At 71.9% G+C, this 12,868-nt stretch overlaps 5 protein-coding genes across 5 annotated transcripts; 3 read left to right on the forward strand and 2 right to left on the reverse strand.

Annotated features, from left to right (window-relative positions):
• Nucleotides 1-640: 640 nt before the first annotated feature.
• On the forward strand, nt 641-1,741 carry AURANDRAFT_22029 (hypothetical protein; the record flags this gene model as incomplete). The annotated part of the gene is made up of 1 exon (XM_009035949.1): nt 641-1,741. One exon carries the CDS (start codon nt 641-643, stop codon nt 1,739-1,741), a length of 1,101 nt encoding a protein of 366 aa, XP_009034197.1.
• Nucleotides 1,742-4,576: 2,835 nt separating this feature from the next.
• Nucleotides 4,577-5,947, reverse strand: AURANDRAFT_10543 (hypothetical protein; the record flags this gene model as incomplete). Its single annotated transcript, XM_009035938.1, has 2 exons — nt 4,577-4,885; nt 4,937-5,947. Coding segments are annotated over 2 exons (1,320 nt in total), but the record flags the coding sequence as incomplete, so codon positions are not given.
• Nucleotides 5,948-6,535: 588 nt separating this feature from the next.
• On the forward strand, nt 6,536-7,024 carry AURANDRAFT_61967 (hypothetical protein; the record flags this gene model as incomplete). Its single annotated transcript, XM_009035950.1, has 1 exon — nt 6,536-7,024. One exon carries the CDS (start codon nt 6,536-6,538, stop codon nt 7,022-7,024), a length of 489 nt encoding a protein of 162 aa, XP_009034198.1.
• Nucleotides 7,025-7,720: 696 nt separating this feature from the next.
• AURANDRAFT_61968 (hypothetical protein) lies at nt 7,721-10,466 on the reverse strand (the record flags this gene model as incomplete). Its single annotated transcript, XM_009036464.1, has 2 exons — nt 7,721-9,161; nt 9,412-10,466. The coding sequence occupies 2 exons, from the start codon at nt 10,464-10,466 to the stop codon at nt 7,721-7,723; spliced, it is 2,496 nt and encodes an 831-aa protein (XP_009034712.1).
• A 111-nt stretch (nt 10,467-10,577) lies between these two features.
• AURANDRAFT_70080 (hypothetical protein) lies at nt 10,578-12,261 on the forward strand (the record flags this gene model as incomplete). Its single annotated transcript, XM_009035951.1, has 2 exons — nt 10,578-10,972; nt 11,048-12,261. 2 exons carry the CDS (start codon nt 10,676-10,678, stop codon nt 12,191-12,193), a joined length of 1,443 nt encoding a protein of 480 aa, XP_009034199.1.
• Nucleotides 12,262-12,868: the final 607 nt, after the last annotated feature.

Raw genomic sequence — 12,868 nt, forward strand, 5'->3', positions numbered from 1 at the left:
CGGCGGGCTCACGGCGAAGGCCGCGCGCGCGCTGTCGTAGAGCTCGCGGCCGAGCCGCTCGTAGCGCGGCGCGTGAGCGCCCGCGTAGGGCGTCGCGAGCCGCTCCTCGCGGTCCGGGAGCGCTAAGCGCATGCCCGCGAACCAGGCGCCGCGGCCGCGCGACCGCAGGTCGGCGGCGAGCGCCGCGACCTTGGCCGCGGTCCGCTCCCAGCGCTTTCGGAACGCCGTCGCCGGCGCGGCCGCGGCCGCGGGCAGCGCGGCGCGCGGCGCGACGACGCCCGCCAGCACCTTCGCCGACACCCAGCCGCGCAGGTCGTCGGCGGCGTTCGCCACCTCCCAGCGCTCCGTGTCGCCGCAGAGCTCGTCGGCGAGCACGCTCACCAACGCGCCGGCCTCGAGCACGCCGACCTGCGCCGACGCCAGCGACGGCGCGGACCGCACGATGGCGCCCTTGCGCCCGCGCACGTAGGCGAAGGGCGGCCGCCGATGCATCGCTGGCATGAGTCTCGAGCGCCGTCACGCTGCCCCACTGAAGGTAGGCCACTCGACCATCATCCCTTCAGCAACTTCACGATGTTCCCTGCACTAAACCACGTTGCTGTATTCCTCTCACGAGCCTCTTCTTGAAGCGATGGCGTGCATGGTCGGGCAGCCTCCGGCTGCGGGCGCCGAGCTCTCGGATGGCGTCGCGTCCGTGCCGGGGCCGGCCGCCCTCCAGGGTGCCGTGGAGGTGCGCATCGACGGCCCGCGGGTCGTCGACTGCCGCGCGTTCCCGCTCGTCCTCGGGCCGGCGCGCGCGGCGGCCGCGTCCCCGGCCGACCGGACCGCCTTCGTCTCCCAGGAGCGCGAGGCCCTCGTCGCGTGCCTGCGGCGCCACGGCGCCGTCGTCCTGCGCGGCTGGGGCCCGACGTCGACGTCGCGCGACTTCGCGGACGTCGTCGCCGGTTTGTGCCCGGACGCGCACGGCGGCATGGCCTGCAGCGCGGGCGTGCGGCTGACGGTCGTCGACGGCGGCGCGACGCACGCCGTCGTGACCGCCAACGAGGCGCCGCCGGAGGACACGATCCCGTTCCACCACGAGATGGCCCAGTGCTCGACGCCGCCGAAGTACATCTGCTTTTTCTGCGAGCGCGAGCCGGCGACGGGCGGCGCGACGCCGCTCGTGATAAGCCGCCACGTGACCGCGTACCTCCGGGCGACCTTCCCGGACCTCTACGCGCGGCTCAAGGCCCGGGGCGTCCGCTACACGCGCGTGATGCCGCGCGAGAGCGACGGCACGAGCGCGCTGGGCAAGGGCTGGACCGTCGCCTACGGCGTCGAGACGCGCGCGGCCCTCGAGGCCCGGCTCGACGCCGAGGGCTTCGCCTACCGCTGGCTCGCCGGCGACTTCGTCGAGACGGTGTCGCCGGCGCTCGCGCCGTTCCGCCGCGACGCGACCGGCGCCGAGAACTTCTTCCTCGCGGCGGAGACGACGTTCAAGGAGGCGAGCGGCGAGGAGGCCGGGGGGACGCTGCGGCCGACCAAGGGCATCCGCTACGGCGACGGCGCGCAGCTCTCGGCGGACGACCTCGCCGCGCTCCGGGACGTCGGCGCGTTCATCGACGCGCGCAAGGTCGCCTTCGCGTGGCGCCACGGCGACTGCCTCCTCATCGAGAACGCGACGGCCATGCACGCCCGGGCGACCTTCACGGGACCGCGGCGCATCCTCGCCTGCATGGCCGGGAACCTCGACGACGCGTGAGCGGGTCAAACCACGCCGCTAATCGATCGCGAAGTGCACCTTGCGAGGATGAAAGTCGACATGCCAGCATCTGCACCAACGACTAAGTGTTAGTACCGCGCCTCCCGCAGCGACCCGGACCCCTGGCTCTGCTGGAGGCCGCTGACGCGGTCCGGCGGCGACGCCGGCGTCCGCGTCGACAGCGACGCGACGAACACGGACCGCAAGCCCGCGTCGATGCGCAGGCCCGCGTGCGTGACGTCGCCGCCGAAGACGATCGCGGTGCCCAGCGGCGGCCGCACGACGGCGTCCGGTTCCGATTCCGGCGGCGCGCCGTCGGGCCACGACGGCGGACAGGCCGCCGCGGACCAGTAGCCCGTGCCGCCGCCGGCGAAGTCGTCCGGGTCCGACAGCGGGATCAGCACCGAGAGGGCCATGTGGTCCTTGTGATGCCCGAAGCCGCCGCCCTCGGTGTAGACGTTGATCGCCGGCTCGCCCTCGCTCCACTCCAATTCGCCCATCATGTAGAGGTCCCGCAGCGACGCGCACGTCTCGCCGAGGAACTCGTCGGGCTCCGAGCCCTCGGAGAAGAGCCGCGATTTCGGCTGCCGCGCCGCCCAGCCGTCGCCCGGCTTGAACAGCGCGTCGTAGATCTCCGGGTAGTCGTCGTCGAGGATGTCGAGCACGCCCAGCAGCAGCGCCTCGCAGCGCTCGACGACGTCGTACTCGAACGCGAGCGCGTCGCTCACGCTGAAGCGGTTCTTGCCGTTCGGCTTCGCGCCTTGTCGCTCCATCGCGGCGACGCCGTCCGCGCGGAGCGCCTCCAGCTCGTCGGCGTCGGCGACGTCGCGCACGCAGAGGACGACGTCGCCGAGCATGAGCGCCTCGCCGAGCGTCCGCGTCGGGTGCTGCGCCGCGGCGGGATTGAGCCAGATCTCCTCGTCCTCCTCCGGCGTCTCCTCGTCCTCCACCGGCTCTTCGACGGTCGCTTCCACGTGCAGGCGCGTCGGCGGGCGCCGCGGTCGGCACGGTGCGCTGCGCTGCGGCGATGGTGGCGCGAAGCCGGCGACGATTGCCAGGAGGCAGAGGCCGCGCCAAGCCATTGCACTGCTGGTCAAACCAAAAGAATGAGCCGTGGTTGAACCAGCTCATGAAGTCTTATGGAGCACGTCATATTGCTGGAACCCACCAACTGAGCTGCCCGCCGGCATCGCGGCCATGCATCGCGACCATCTGAGCACCATCTGAGCCGCCGGGAGGCATCGCGCCCACCGAAGCTCCGGATCGCTGTCTCCCCATATGCATCTGGGCAGCCTGCTCGTCGCCGGCGTCGTACATGGCCTCGAACGCGGCGTCGCCGCCGTAGGCCGCGGGCTCGCGGGCGGCGACGTCGAGTGCCTCGGCCCAAAGCTCTCCCAACTCGAACGCTTCGACGGCGGCTGCGCCGACTACGACCCGGACGCCGTCGGCGCCGCGCTCCGGCGCCGGCGCGCGGGCGCCGCCGTGCTCTACCGGGGCGACGCCTGCCGGACCAAGGGCTGGGTCAAGCACGACTTCGCCGGCCAGATCGCGGCGAACCACCGGGCGGAGCTCTGGGAGCCCCTGCGCCGGGCCTTTGGGTTCGTGGAGCTCTACGGCCACGTCTCCGGGCCGGCGGCGTGCGTCGCGGCCATGCGAGGCACCGCGAACTGGACGCGGCTCGACGCCATAGAGACGAGCACGGAGCACTACAGTAGCAAGAAGTGGTTCAACGCGGGGCACGACTGGTTCAAGAACGTCACGAACGGCGCGGCGGGCTTCGTCGTCGTCGCGCGTCCCGACGTCGTCTTCCGGCGGCCCGTCGACGCGTTCCTCGACGCGGGCCGCCTGAACCTCTTCCACTTCGAGGACGTGCGCTTCGGCCGCGCCTGCGGCGCGCAGCAGCGTCCTGTGGCCGCGACGAGTTTCGAGAGATTTGGGGTGGGAAAACAACGAGAAATCGTCACCGTCGTGCTTGGTAGGCGCGCAGGCCCGCGCCTGCTTCGAGACCGGCTGCCACTGGATGAACAGCGACGCGCTCTTCGCGGCGCCGGGCCAAATCTACTACCCGCTGTCGGGTCTGAGCCGGAGCACGGGGCACGACCTCGTGGACTTCGCGCGGGCCTGCTGCGGCGGCGCGCACGTGCCGGCGGCGAAGTTCGTCACCGTGCTGGAGACGGAGGCGTGCCACAACACGCGGGCCTTCGACTGGCAGCCCTACTACTACATCTACGGCATGCTGTTCTGCGAGGCCGAAATCCGGCCCGGCGAGACCGCGGGCGAGACGTGCCTGAGCCTCACGCGCACCGCGATGACGGACTTCTACTACCCCGCCAACGCGACGAACGGCACAGCTCGACGGTAACCAGTCTACGCCGCGGGCTTCGCGCGGCCCAAAAGCCCGCGCGCGATGCCCGCGAGGCCCACGCGGAGCGACAGCCAGCCCAGCGCGGCGACGGAGAGCCAGCCCCGGAGGCTCCGGAGCTGGCGCGCCGCGTGGCCGCGCAGCAGGAGGCGGTTCACCGTCGCGAGGCGCCGCTCCGTCCGCCGCCGGTCCGCCGCGGCCGCGGGCGACTCCGGGAACTCGGCGAACTTTTTGGGCGCGGGCGCGGCGCGCGGCGCGCGGAGGCGGTCCGCGAGCGCGGCGACGGCGAGGCGCCGCGCCTGGCGGCCCCGCTTCGAGAAGCCGAGGCGCCACAACAGCCGCGTCGAGTCGAGGTCGTGCAGCGCGCGGCGGAGCGTGTCGCCCTGCGCGGACCCCAGAACCGTCTTGAGCGAGTCCAGCGGCGTCACGGAGCCCGTCCAGTTCGACGGCGCCGCCTTCGCGTCGCCACCGGCCAGATCCAGCAGCGCGTCGAGCCGCAGCTCGTTGCGGTCCGTCAGCAGCGTCTCGCGGAGCGCGCGCCGGCTCTCGGCCGTCGACGGGCTTAGCGCGCGCTGGATGGCCCAGGGTAACGCCGCGGTGTAGACGTTGAATTCCTCGTCGACCTGGGCGACGACGCCCTCGAGCGTCAGGAACGTGCGGATCAGCAGGATGATGTAGGGCGGCGTGCGCATCTGCCACCGCGTGCCCATCTTGAAGAGCACCGTACTTAAAGCGCCGAACTGCGACAGGCCCGTCGCCTCCGATTGCATGTTCTCGCCGAGCTCCCGCGTCAGACGGACGCGCAGCGCCTCGCCTTCATAAGAACCCTGGACGAAGGCCTCCCCGGGCGCCGGCCGCCACTTGATCGGCGTCTCGACGAAGCCCGTGTCGATGAACGCCTGCGTCAGGCTCTCCCAGTCCTTCTTCAGCACCGACTGGATGCCCAGCGAGAAGGCGTCCATGATGTCGTCGGGCACGGACGACATCAGCCCGAAGTCCAAAAAGGTCACCTTCCCGTCGTCGGCCAGCAGCATGTTCCCCTCGTGCGGGTCCGCGTGGACGAGGCCCGTCCAGACCAGCCCCGCCGTCACGGCCTCGACCGCGCGCACGCTCAGCTCCATCTTCTCGTCTTTGTCGAGGTCGCCGAGGTGGCGGCCCTCGACCCACTCCGTGGCGATGACCTTGCCCGACGCGTCGCTCGTCAGCTCCGGCACGACCCGGGGCACGCCCACGTACGGCAGGAACCGGAGCGAGTCGCCGAAATCCTTCGCGTTCCGCGCCTCGTTCCGAAAGTCCAGCTCCTGGACGATGCCCGACGCCACCCGGTCGAAGATCTTCTGCAGGTCGATCTCGCCGACGGCGCCGCTCCGCTCCGCGAAGCGAAAGAGCAGCAGGATCACCGCGGCGTCCAAAAAGCACTGCTTCGGCGCCGCCGGCCGCATGACCTTGAGCGCGACGTCGACGCCGGAGTGCGTCGTACCGCGGTAGACCTGCCCCAGGCTCGCGGCCGCGACGGGCGTCGGCGACAGGTGCCTGAGCAGCGTCGGTCCTCGTAGCGTGGCGCAGCCCGCGGGGACCGCGCCCGGCGCGAGCGGCCCGGCGTCGTAGCCGAGCTCGTCCGCGACGACTCGAAAGGCCACGGCGTCCTCGAAGGGCTCGTTGCGCGTCTGCAGCGTCTTCAAAGCGTCGCAGACGTCCGCGGGCAGGATGTCCTCGCGCTGGCTCAGCGTCTGGCCGACCTTGACCGCGAGCGGGCCAAGCGCCGTGAGCTCCGACCGCAGCGCCGCGCCGCGGTGGGCCTCGTCCGTCCACTGGGCTCGTACTCGTTGCAACGCGAGGCCGAAGGCGCCGACGCGGCGCGCGAGTTCCACCGGCCGCGCCATGCCAAAGTCCAGGATGCTCTGGCGGTCGTAGGCCGCCGTGCAGAGCGCGTCGAGCTCGCGGCGCTCCGGCGACATCTTCGGCGCGTGGTGGTGTGTCGTTGGGATCTGGGTCTGCTGCAGCGTCGCCGCGCGCAGCGCGGGCGGGCCGCGGAGGGCCTGCGCGGCTGCGAAGAGCAGCAGCGCATGTCCACGCATCATGTGGGAAGCCCGCACGTTTGGCCACGCGACGCCGCTTCGGCCGGCTCGGGCTGCTCATGGATGATGCAGTGATTGCAGTGGCGTTGCCGCTCTCGTTGCAGTTCGCAAGCACACTCTCGTCGTCACCGACACCGCTGCAGCCCTGCGCTCGCCCAACAGCAGTAACACGTCTCGATGAAGCCGCTCTTCATCGCGGCGACGCGCCAGCACGTGGGCAAGACGACGTGTTCGCTCGCCATCCTCAGCGGCCTGACGCAAAAGTTCGACCGCGTGGGCTTCATCAAGCCCGTGGGCCAGCAGCACGTGGCCGTGGACGGCTCCGACGTGCGCGTCGACAAGGACGTGCAGCTCATGAAGGAGTACTTCGGCATGGAGCACGTCGCCTACGAGGACATGTCGCCGGTCATCGTCCCGCGAAACTACACGAAGCAGTACGTCGACGGCGGCGGAAGTTTGCTGGCGGAGCAGAAGGCGAAGATCCTCGCGGCGACGGCGCGCGTCGAGGCGTCGTCGGAGGCCACGGTTCTCGAGGGCACGGGCCACGTCGGCGTCGGGTCGATCATCGGCGCGTCGAACGCGGATGTGGCGGCGTGGGTCGGCGCGGACGTCGTGCTCGTCGCCAACGGCGGCATCGGGTCCGCCTTCGACGAGCTGGAGATGAACCGCATCATGCTCAAGGACAAGGGCGTGCGCGTCCGCGGCGTCATCCTGAACAAGGTCCGGCCCGACAAGGTCGACATGATCCGCGACGGCCCGCGCCGAACCTCTCGAGCTCGGTCGCATCGAAGTCGTTTCGGCCGATTTTTGGACGGATCGTGTTCTCTCGGCGGGTTCTTTTGAGACGGTGAAAAAACTATACGTGCCTGTTGAAGTCGTGTGGCATATTTTTTGTTTCCCAGGCGACTACGTCGGCCGCGCGCTCCGCGACCGCTGGGGCTGCCCGCTGCTGGGCGTCGTGCCGGACCTGCCGTTCCTGGGGAAGGCGACGTTGGACAACTACGAGAAGCTGCTCGAGGCCGAGTTCATCTCGGGCCAGCGGCACCGCGACCTGCACTACGGCGTGTCCGATCTGGCGTGCGTGACGACGGCCGTGCGGCGGTTCCTGCGCAAGGCCAACTACCGGGAGACGGAGCGCAAGGACATGCGGCCCCTCTTCATCACGCACTGCACGCGGGACGACGTGCTCCTGGCCTTCCTCGCCTACTACAAGCGGTCGACGCGCGGTTTGGACGTGGAACACATCACCGAGTCGGACTGGCTCGGCGCGATGGTGCTGTGCACGGGCGAGTGCGAGATCACGGACCCGGCCTTCCAGAACGAGGACAACACGTCGCTGCCCTACCTCATGGAGATCGCGCGCGCCTACGACGCGCCCATCATGGTCACGAAGATGGGCACCGTCGAGGCGACGAACGACATGGCCAACTTCACGGCGAAGATGCACATCGGCGACCGCGAGCGCATCAAGGCCGCCATCGACCACTACCAGCCCCACATCGACTTCGACGCGCTGCTCGCGGGGTAAGCACGCGTAGGTCAACCGGGGGAGGGGGCAAAACCCGGCGGGAGCAGCGCGGCGAGGTCGCCGTCCTTGGACGTCGCGCACCAGGCCTCGACGGGGTCCGGCGACGGCGCGAACCTCAGGAGCTTCGCCTCGACGACGTCGTAGTCGCCCGGGTCCAGCGCGACCGCGAAGGCGCGGCGCCGCGCGGCCGAGGCCTTCGCGAGGTCCTGCTTCCGCTTCCGCCGGCGCTTCTTCCGCTCGATGACGTCCGGCGGCGGCTTTTGCTTCTTTTTGCCCGACGACGGCGGCGCGGCCGCCGCCGCCGCCGCGTCCGCGTCCGCGTCCGCTGCGTCGTCGGCCTCGAACGCTTTCATCGCGGCCGCCTCCGCGACCGCGAGATCTCGGAGCGCCGCCCCCGCGGCTTCCGAGAGGTCCGTCTCCGCGGGGTCTCCCCGGGCGCCGGGGAGCGCGAGCGCCGCCGCGACGGGGTAGTGGTCGCTGGGCCACGACGCGTTCGGCAGCCCCGCGGCGCGCGACGGCGCGTCGGCCTCGAGGCTCGCCCAGCGCGCGGCCGGCCGGAGCGCGGGCGTGCAGAGGACGTGGTCCAGCTTCCACGTCGCCATGCGCGGCGACGCCGGAAAGTCCGGCGCCTCGTGGTCGTGGCCCGCGCGCGTCGGCCCGAGGGGGACGCGTTGCAAAAGCCCGCCGCGGAGCGCCGCCGCCGTCCGCGTCCTCGCCTTGTCCAAGAGCTCGGCCCAGGCGCCGAGGTCGCCGTCCGACGGCTCCCTACGCAGCGCGACGGCGCACGCGCTCCGCCGCGCGGCGGCGCGCGCCGCGCCGTCGGCGCTCTCGTCGCCGACCATGGCGCCGAGCGCGGAGCCGGCGTCGAGCTCCGCGTTGAGGTCGCCCGCGATCACCAGCCGCAGGTTCCGCCCGCCGCCGAGCTTCGACCGCGCCGCGTCCATAATCCCGAGCACCATGCCGACGCGCTTCTCCTCGGAGCCCGCGTCCAGATGCGCCGACGCGACGGCGACCTCGGCGCCGTCGCCCTTGGCGACGCCGACGAGCACGCGCTGCGTCGCGTTGCCCTCGCCCGTCCACGCGACGCGCCAGCCGCGGCCCACGCAGACGCACGCCGCGACGGCCGTCGCGCGGCCGAGCACGCGCTCGTTGCGCTGCGCGTGGCGCTCGAGGTCGCGCGGCGGCGGCGGCGTCACGGTCCAGCCGGCGCCGAGCGCGTCGACGAGCCACGCGGGCGGCGCGCGGTCGTCGCCGCAGCCCTCGAACTCGACCTCCTGCAGGCACAGCACGTCGGCCGTCGCCGCGACGCGCCGCACCTGGGCGGCCAGCGCGTCTCGCCGCGCGGGCCAGGCCAGCACGTCGTCGGGCACCCAGGCGAAGGCGGCGAAGGGCTGGACGGCGCCCGTGCGCTTGTCGATGGGCCGCACAAACAAGGGCGCCAGCAGGTTGTAGCTCGCGACGACGAGGTCGCCGTCGAGGCGTTCCAGCGGTGCGACGACGGCGACGTCGTCGTCTGCTGCTCGCACGAGGCGAGCCATCGCACGCTGGCGCGCGAGCGAGAGGCGGCGCGGCCGTCGGCGCGAGCGTCGGCTCGGAGAGCAAGATCCACGAGAAGAGCTCGAGCTCGGCCGCCGCCGCCGGCGTCGCGCGCCGCGCGGCGCCCGCCTCCCCGCCTCCCTAGGAGCGCGTTACCCGCCGCTACTCCTTGTCCTCGTCGACGTCGTCGACCTCCTCGGCCTCGACGCCGTTGCCGTTCTCGAGGTAGCCCGCCTTGGCGCGCTCCGCGGCGAGCTTCTCCTCGCGCTCCGCGTCCTCGACGGACGTGTCGTAGTAGTCCTCGAACTTGCCCGCGACGGTGCCCGCGACGGCCTCGCCGGTCTTGGGGTCCATGTAGCCGAACTCGGGCCCCGTCGTGTCCTCCTGGGCCGCGTTGCCCGCCCAGAATTTCTCCGTGACGTTCGGCCGGAGCGTGAGCGGGATGTCCTCGTCTCGCCAGATCGGCGGCCACTGCTCGCCGACCTTCTTCGAGCCGGGCCCGTCGGGCCCCATGAGCGGCAGCTGGCCGTTGAGCTCGTTGCCCCAGGTCGACTTCTTCGTCTTCCGCTTGCTCTTCTTGACGTGGCGCGTCGTGCCGTCCAAGGGGAAAAACTTCACGCCGCGCATGTACATGCGGTGGTAGATGAGCTCCACCATGTCCTCGATCTCCTCCTCCGTCGGGTCCCGGTCCAGCACCTCGGGGTCCGGCAGGGGGTCCAGGAACTCCTTCTTGTACTCCTCCCAGACGACGGGGTTGCCCGTCACGGGGTCGCGCTCCCAGTCGACCGTCGGCTCGGGGCACTTCCGCGGCAGCAACTCCTCCGGGATCTGCGTCGGCGCGTCCTTCCAGTCCTCCCACTTGACGAGGTCCTCGGGGTAGTTGCCCTCGGGGAACTTGGGGTAGGGCGAGTAGTGCGGGCCGCGGAATATCGGCCCGAAGCCCCAGTCCGTGGGGTCCGTGGGGATGACCCAGGGGTCCTTCCAGGCCTCGGGCGTGCGGTAGACGCCGTGCTCGTCGATCCAGGCGCGCTCGTTGTAGACGAACTCTTCTTCTTCCTCCTCGACCATGCCCGTGGGCACGCCGTAGTCCATGTCGTCCAGATCCTCGTCGGCGAGCTGCTCCTGGAACTTGGCGATCTGCTCCGGCGTGTACTTCTTCGCCAGCGCCATCTTCTCCTTGGGCGTCATCTTCTTGAAGGCCTCGAGGTCGAAGTCCGCCATGGTCGCGGCGACGAGGGGGACTGCGCCGGCCTCAGACTTCCGATTTGATGGCTGCCGACAGGGGCAGCACCTTGCGGGGTTGAGTGCAACATTGTTCGAACCTCGCTCGCGGTCTCTGCGCGAGGGTGGTGCCGGCTCACGGCTGAAGCCCACTCGCGGACGCGGCCGACGGAGAGGGCCCCCGCCCGCGCCCGGCGCATCAAAAAACCATGGCGAAGGACGACGTCGAGATGAAGGACGCCAAGGACGACGGTAAGAAGGACGACGACGCGACGGTCGAGGAGCCGCCGGCGCCCCCGGACCTGCTCGTCGCCATCGAGAAGAACGTCGTGCTCATCGAGAAGGCCGTGGAGACGTCGCAGACGCGGCTCATGATGCGCGCGCTGCGGAACAACGGCCCCATCCGGAAGAAGGCCGACGCGGAGGTCCTCGGCCGCGCGGTCCGGAAGCTGCTGGGCCACGGCGGCGACGCGACGCAGGCGCTCGTCGCCGCGGCCCTCGCGGCCGTCGGCGCGCCGGCGGCGGCGCCCGCGGCGGCCATGGACGTCGACGGCGACGGCGCGCCGCCGCCGCCGCCCAAGGACGTGCTGCCCGAGGTCGAGATCTACGTGCTGACGCTCTGCGTGTCGACGCTCGTCCGCGGCCGCGACTTCGCCGCGGGCGCGGCCCTGAGCGCGCTCCTCATCCCGCGGCTCCGGGCCGTGCAGGCCCTGCGGCGCGCCCTCGACCCCCTGTCGGCGAAGGTCTACTTTTATTTCGCGCTGTGCCACGAGAAGCTCGGGAAATTCGACGACGTCCGCGCGCAGCTCTTCGCGGCGCACCGGACGGCCGTGCTCCAGCACCACGAGTTCTCCGCCGCCGTGCTGTTGAACGGCCTGCTCCGGGGCATGCTCGAGGCGAACCTGGTGGAGGCGGCGCTGAAGCTCGTGTCGAAGACGACGTTTCCCGAGACGGCGTCCAACAACCAGTTCTGCCGCTACCTCTACTACACGGGCCGCATCCAGGCCATCCAGCTCGACTACAGCGACGCCTTCACGAAGCTCATGCAGTCGTCCCGCAAGGCGCCCGCGAACACGGCGCTCGGGTTCCGGCTCCAGGTCACGAAGCTGACGCTGCTCGTGCAGCTGCTCATGGGCGAGATCCCGGACCGCAGCGCCTTCGACGGCGAGGGCATGCGCGGCGAGCTCGAGCCCTACCTGAAACTGACGCAGGCCGTGCGCCGCGGCGACCTGCTGGCCTACAACAAGGTCGTCGCGGACTACGGGGCCAAGTTCGCGCGCGACAAGACCGCGTCGCTCGTGCGCCGCCTGTCGCAGAACGTCGTCAAGACGGGCCTGCGCCGCATCAACGTGTCCTACAGCCGCATCTCCCTCGAGGACGTGAAGACGAAGCTCCACCTCGACTCCGTGCGGTCCGCGGAGTTCGTGTGCGCCAAGGCCATCAAGGACGGCGTCATCGACGCCGTCATCGACCACGACAACGCCTGCGTCAAGTCCAAGGACGTCGCCGACATCTACTCCACCATCGAGCCCCAGAAGGCCTTCCACCGCCGCGTCGTCTTCTGCCTCGACGTCCACAACGAGGCCGTCAAGGCCATGCAGTACCCGCCGGACGCGCACAAGCCCAAGAAGGCCCTCGAGGACGGCGAGGAGGCCAAGGACGACGAGAAGCAGACCGACGAGGAGCTCGCCAAGGAGATCGAGGAGGAGCTCGGCGACGAGATGTAGCGCGGCCCACCGTCCGCGACCGGCCGCACCCCGTCGCCCCGCTTCGCACTAAACACTCGCTTACGTCCTCCCGGCGGCGCGGGCCGCGCGCAGCGCGAGCGCGCGCTCCCGGTTCTTCCGCGCGCGCTCGCGCTGCTCGTCCGTCGCCGCCGTCGCCGCGACGGGCCGCGGCGCCGCGACGGGCCTCGGCGGCGTCGCCCGCGGCGGCGCGGCGACGGGCCTCGGCGGCGTCGCCCGCGGCGGCGCGACGGCCGGCCGCGGCGGCATCGCCCGCGGCGGCGCGACGGCCGGCCGCGGCGGCGTCGGCCTCGGCGGCGCGACGGCCGCGGCGTACGACGGCCGCGGGGGCATCGGCCGCGGCGGCGCGACGGCCGGCGGCCTCGGCGGCGGCGCGACGGCCGGCCGCGGCGCCGGCGACGGCCGCGGCGCCGGGCACTGCCAGTTCGACGACGACGACGACGACGAGACGAGCGCCGGCCGCGGCGGCCCGCGCTTCAGCGGCGGCACGGGCGGCCCGCGGCGCGGCGTCGCCGTCGGCGGCGGCCCCCGCGGCGCGGGCGCCGGAGCCGGCGGCGGCGCCGCGCGCGGCGCGGGCGCGGGAGACGAACCCCACGGCGCGGGCGCGGGCGGCGGCGCCGGCGCGGCCGCCGGCGACAAGCCCCAGGGCGCGGCCCC

Source organism: Aureococcus anophagefferens, assembly GCF_000186865.1.
Source record: "Aureococcus anophagefferens unplaced genomic scaffold AURANscaffold_4, whole genome shotgun sequence".
NCBI classification, from domain to species: Eukaryota; class Pelagophyceae; order Pelagomonadales; family Pelagomonadaceae; genus Aureococcus; species Aureococcus anophagefferens.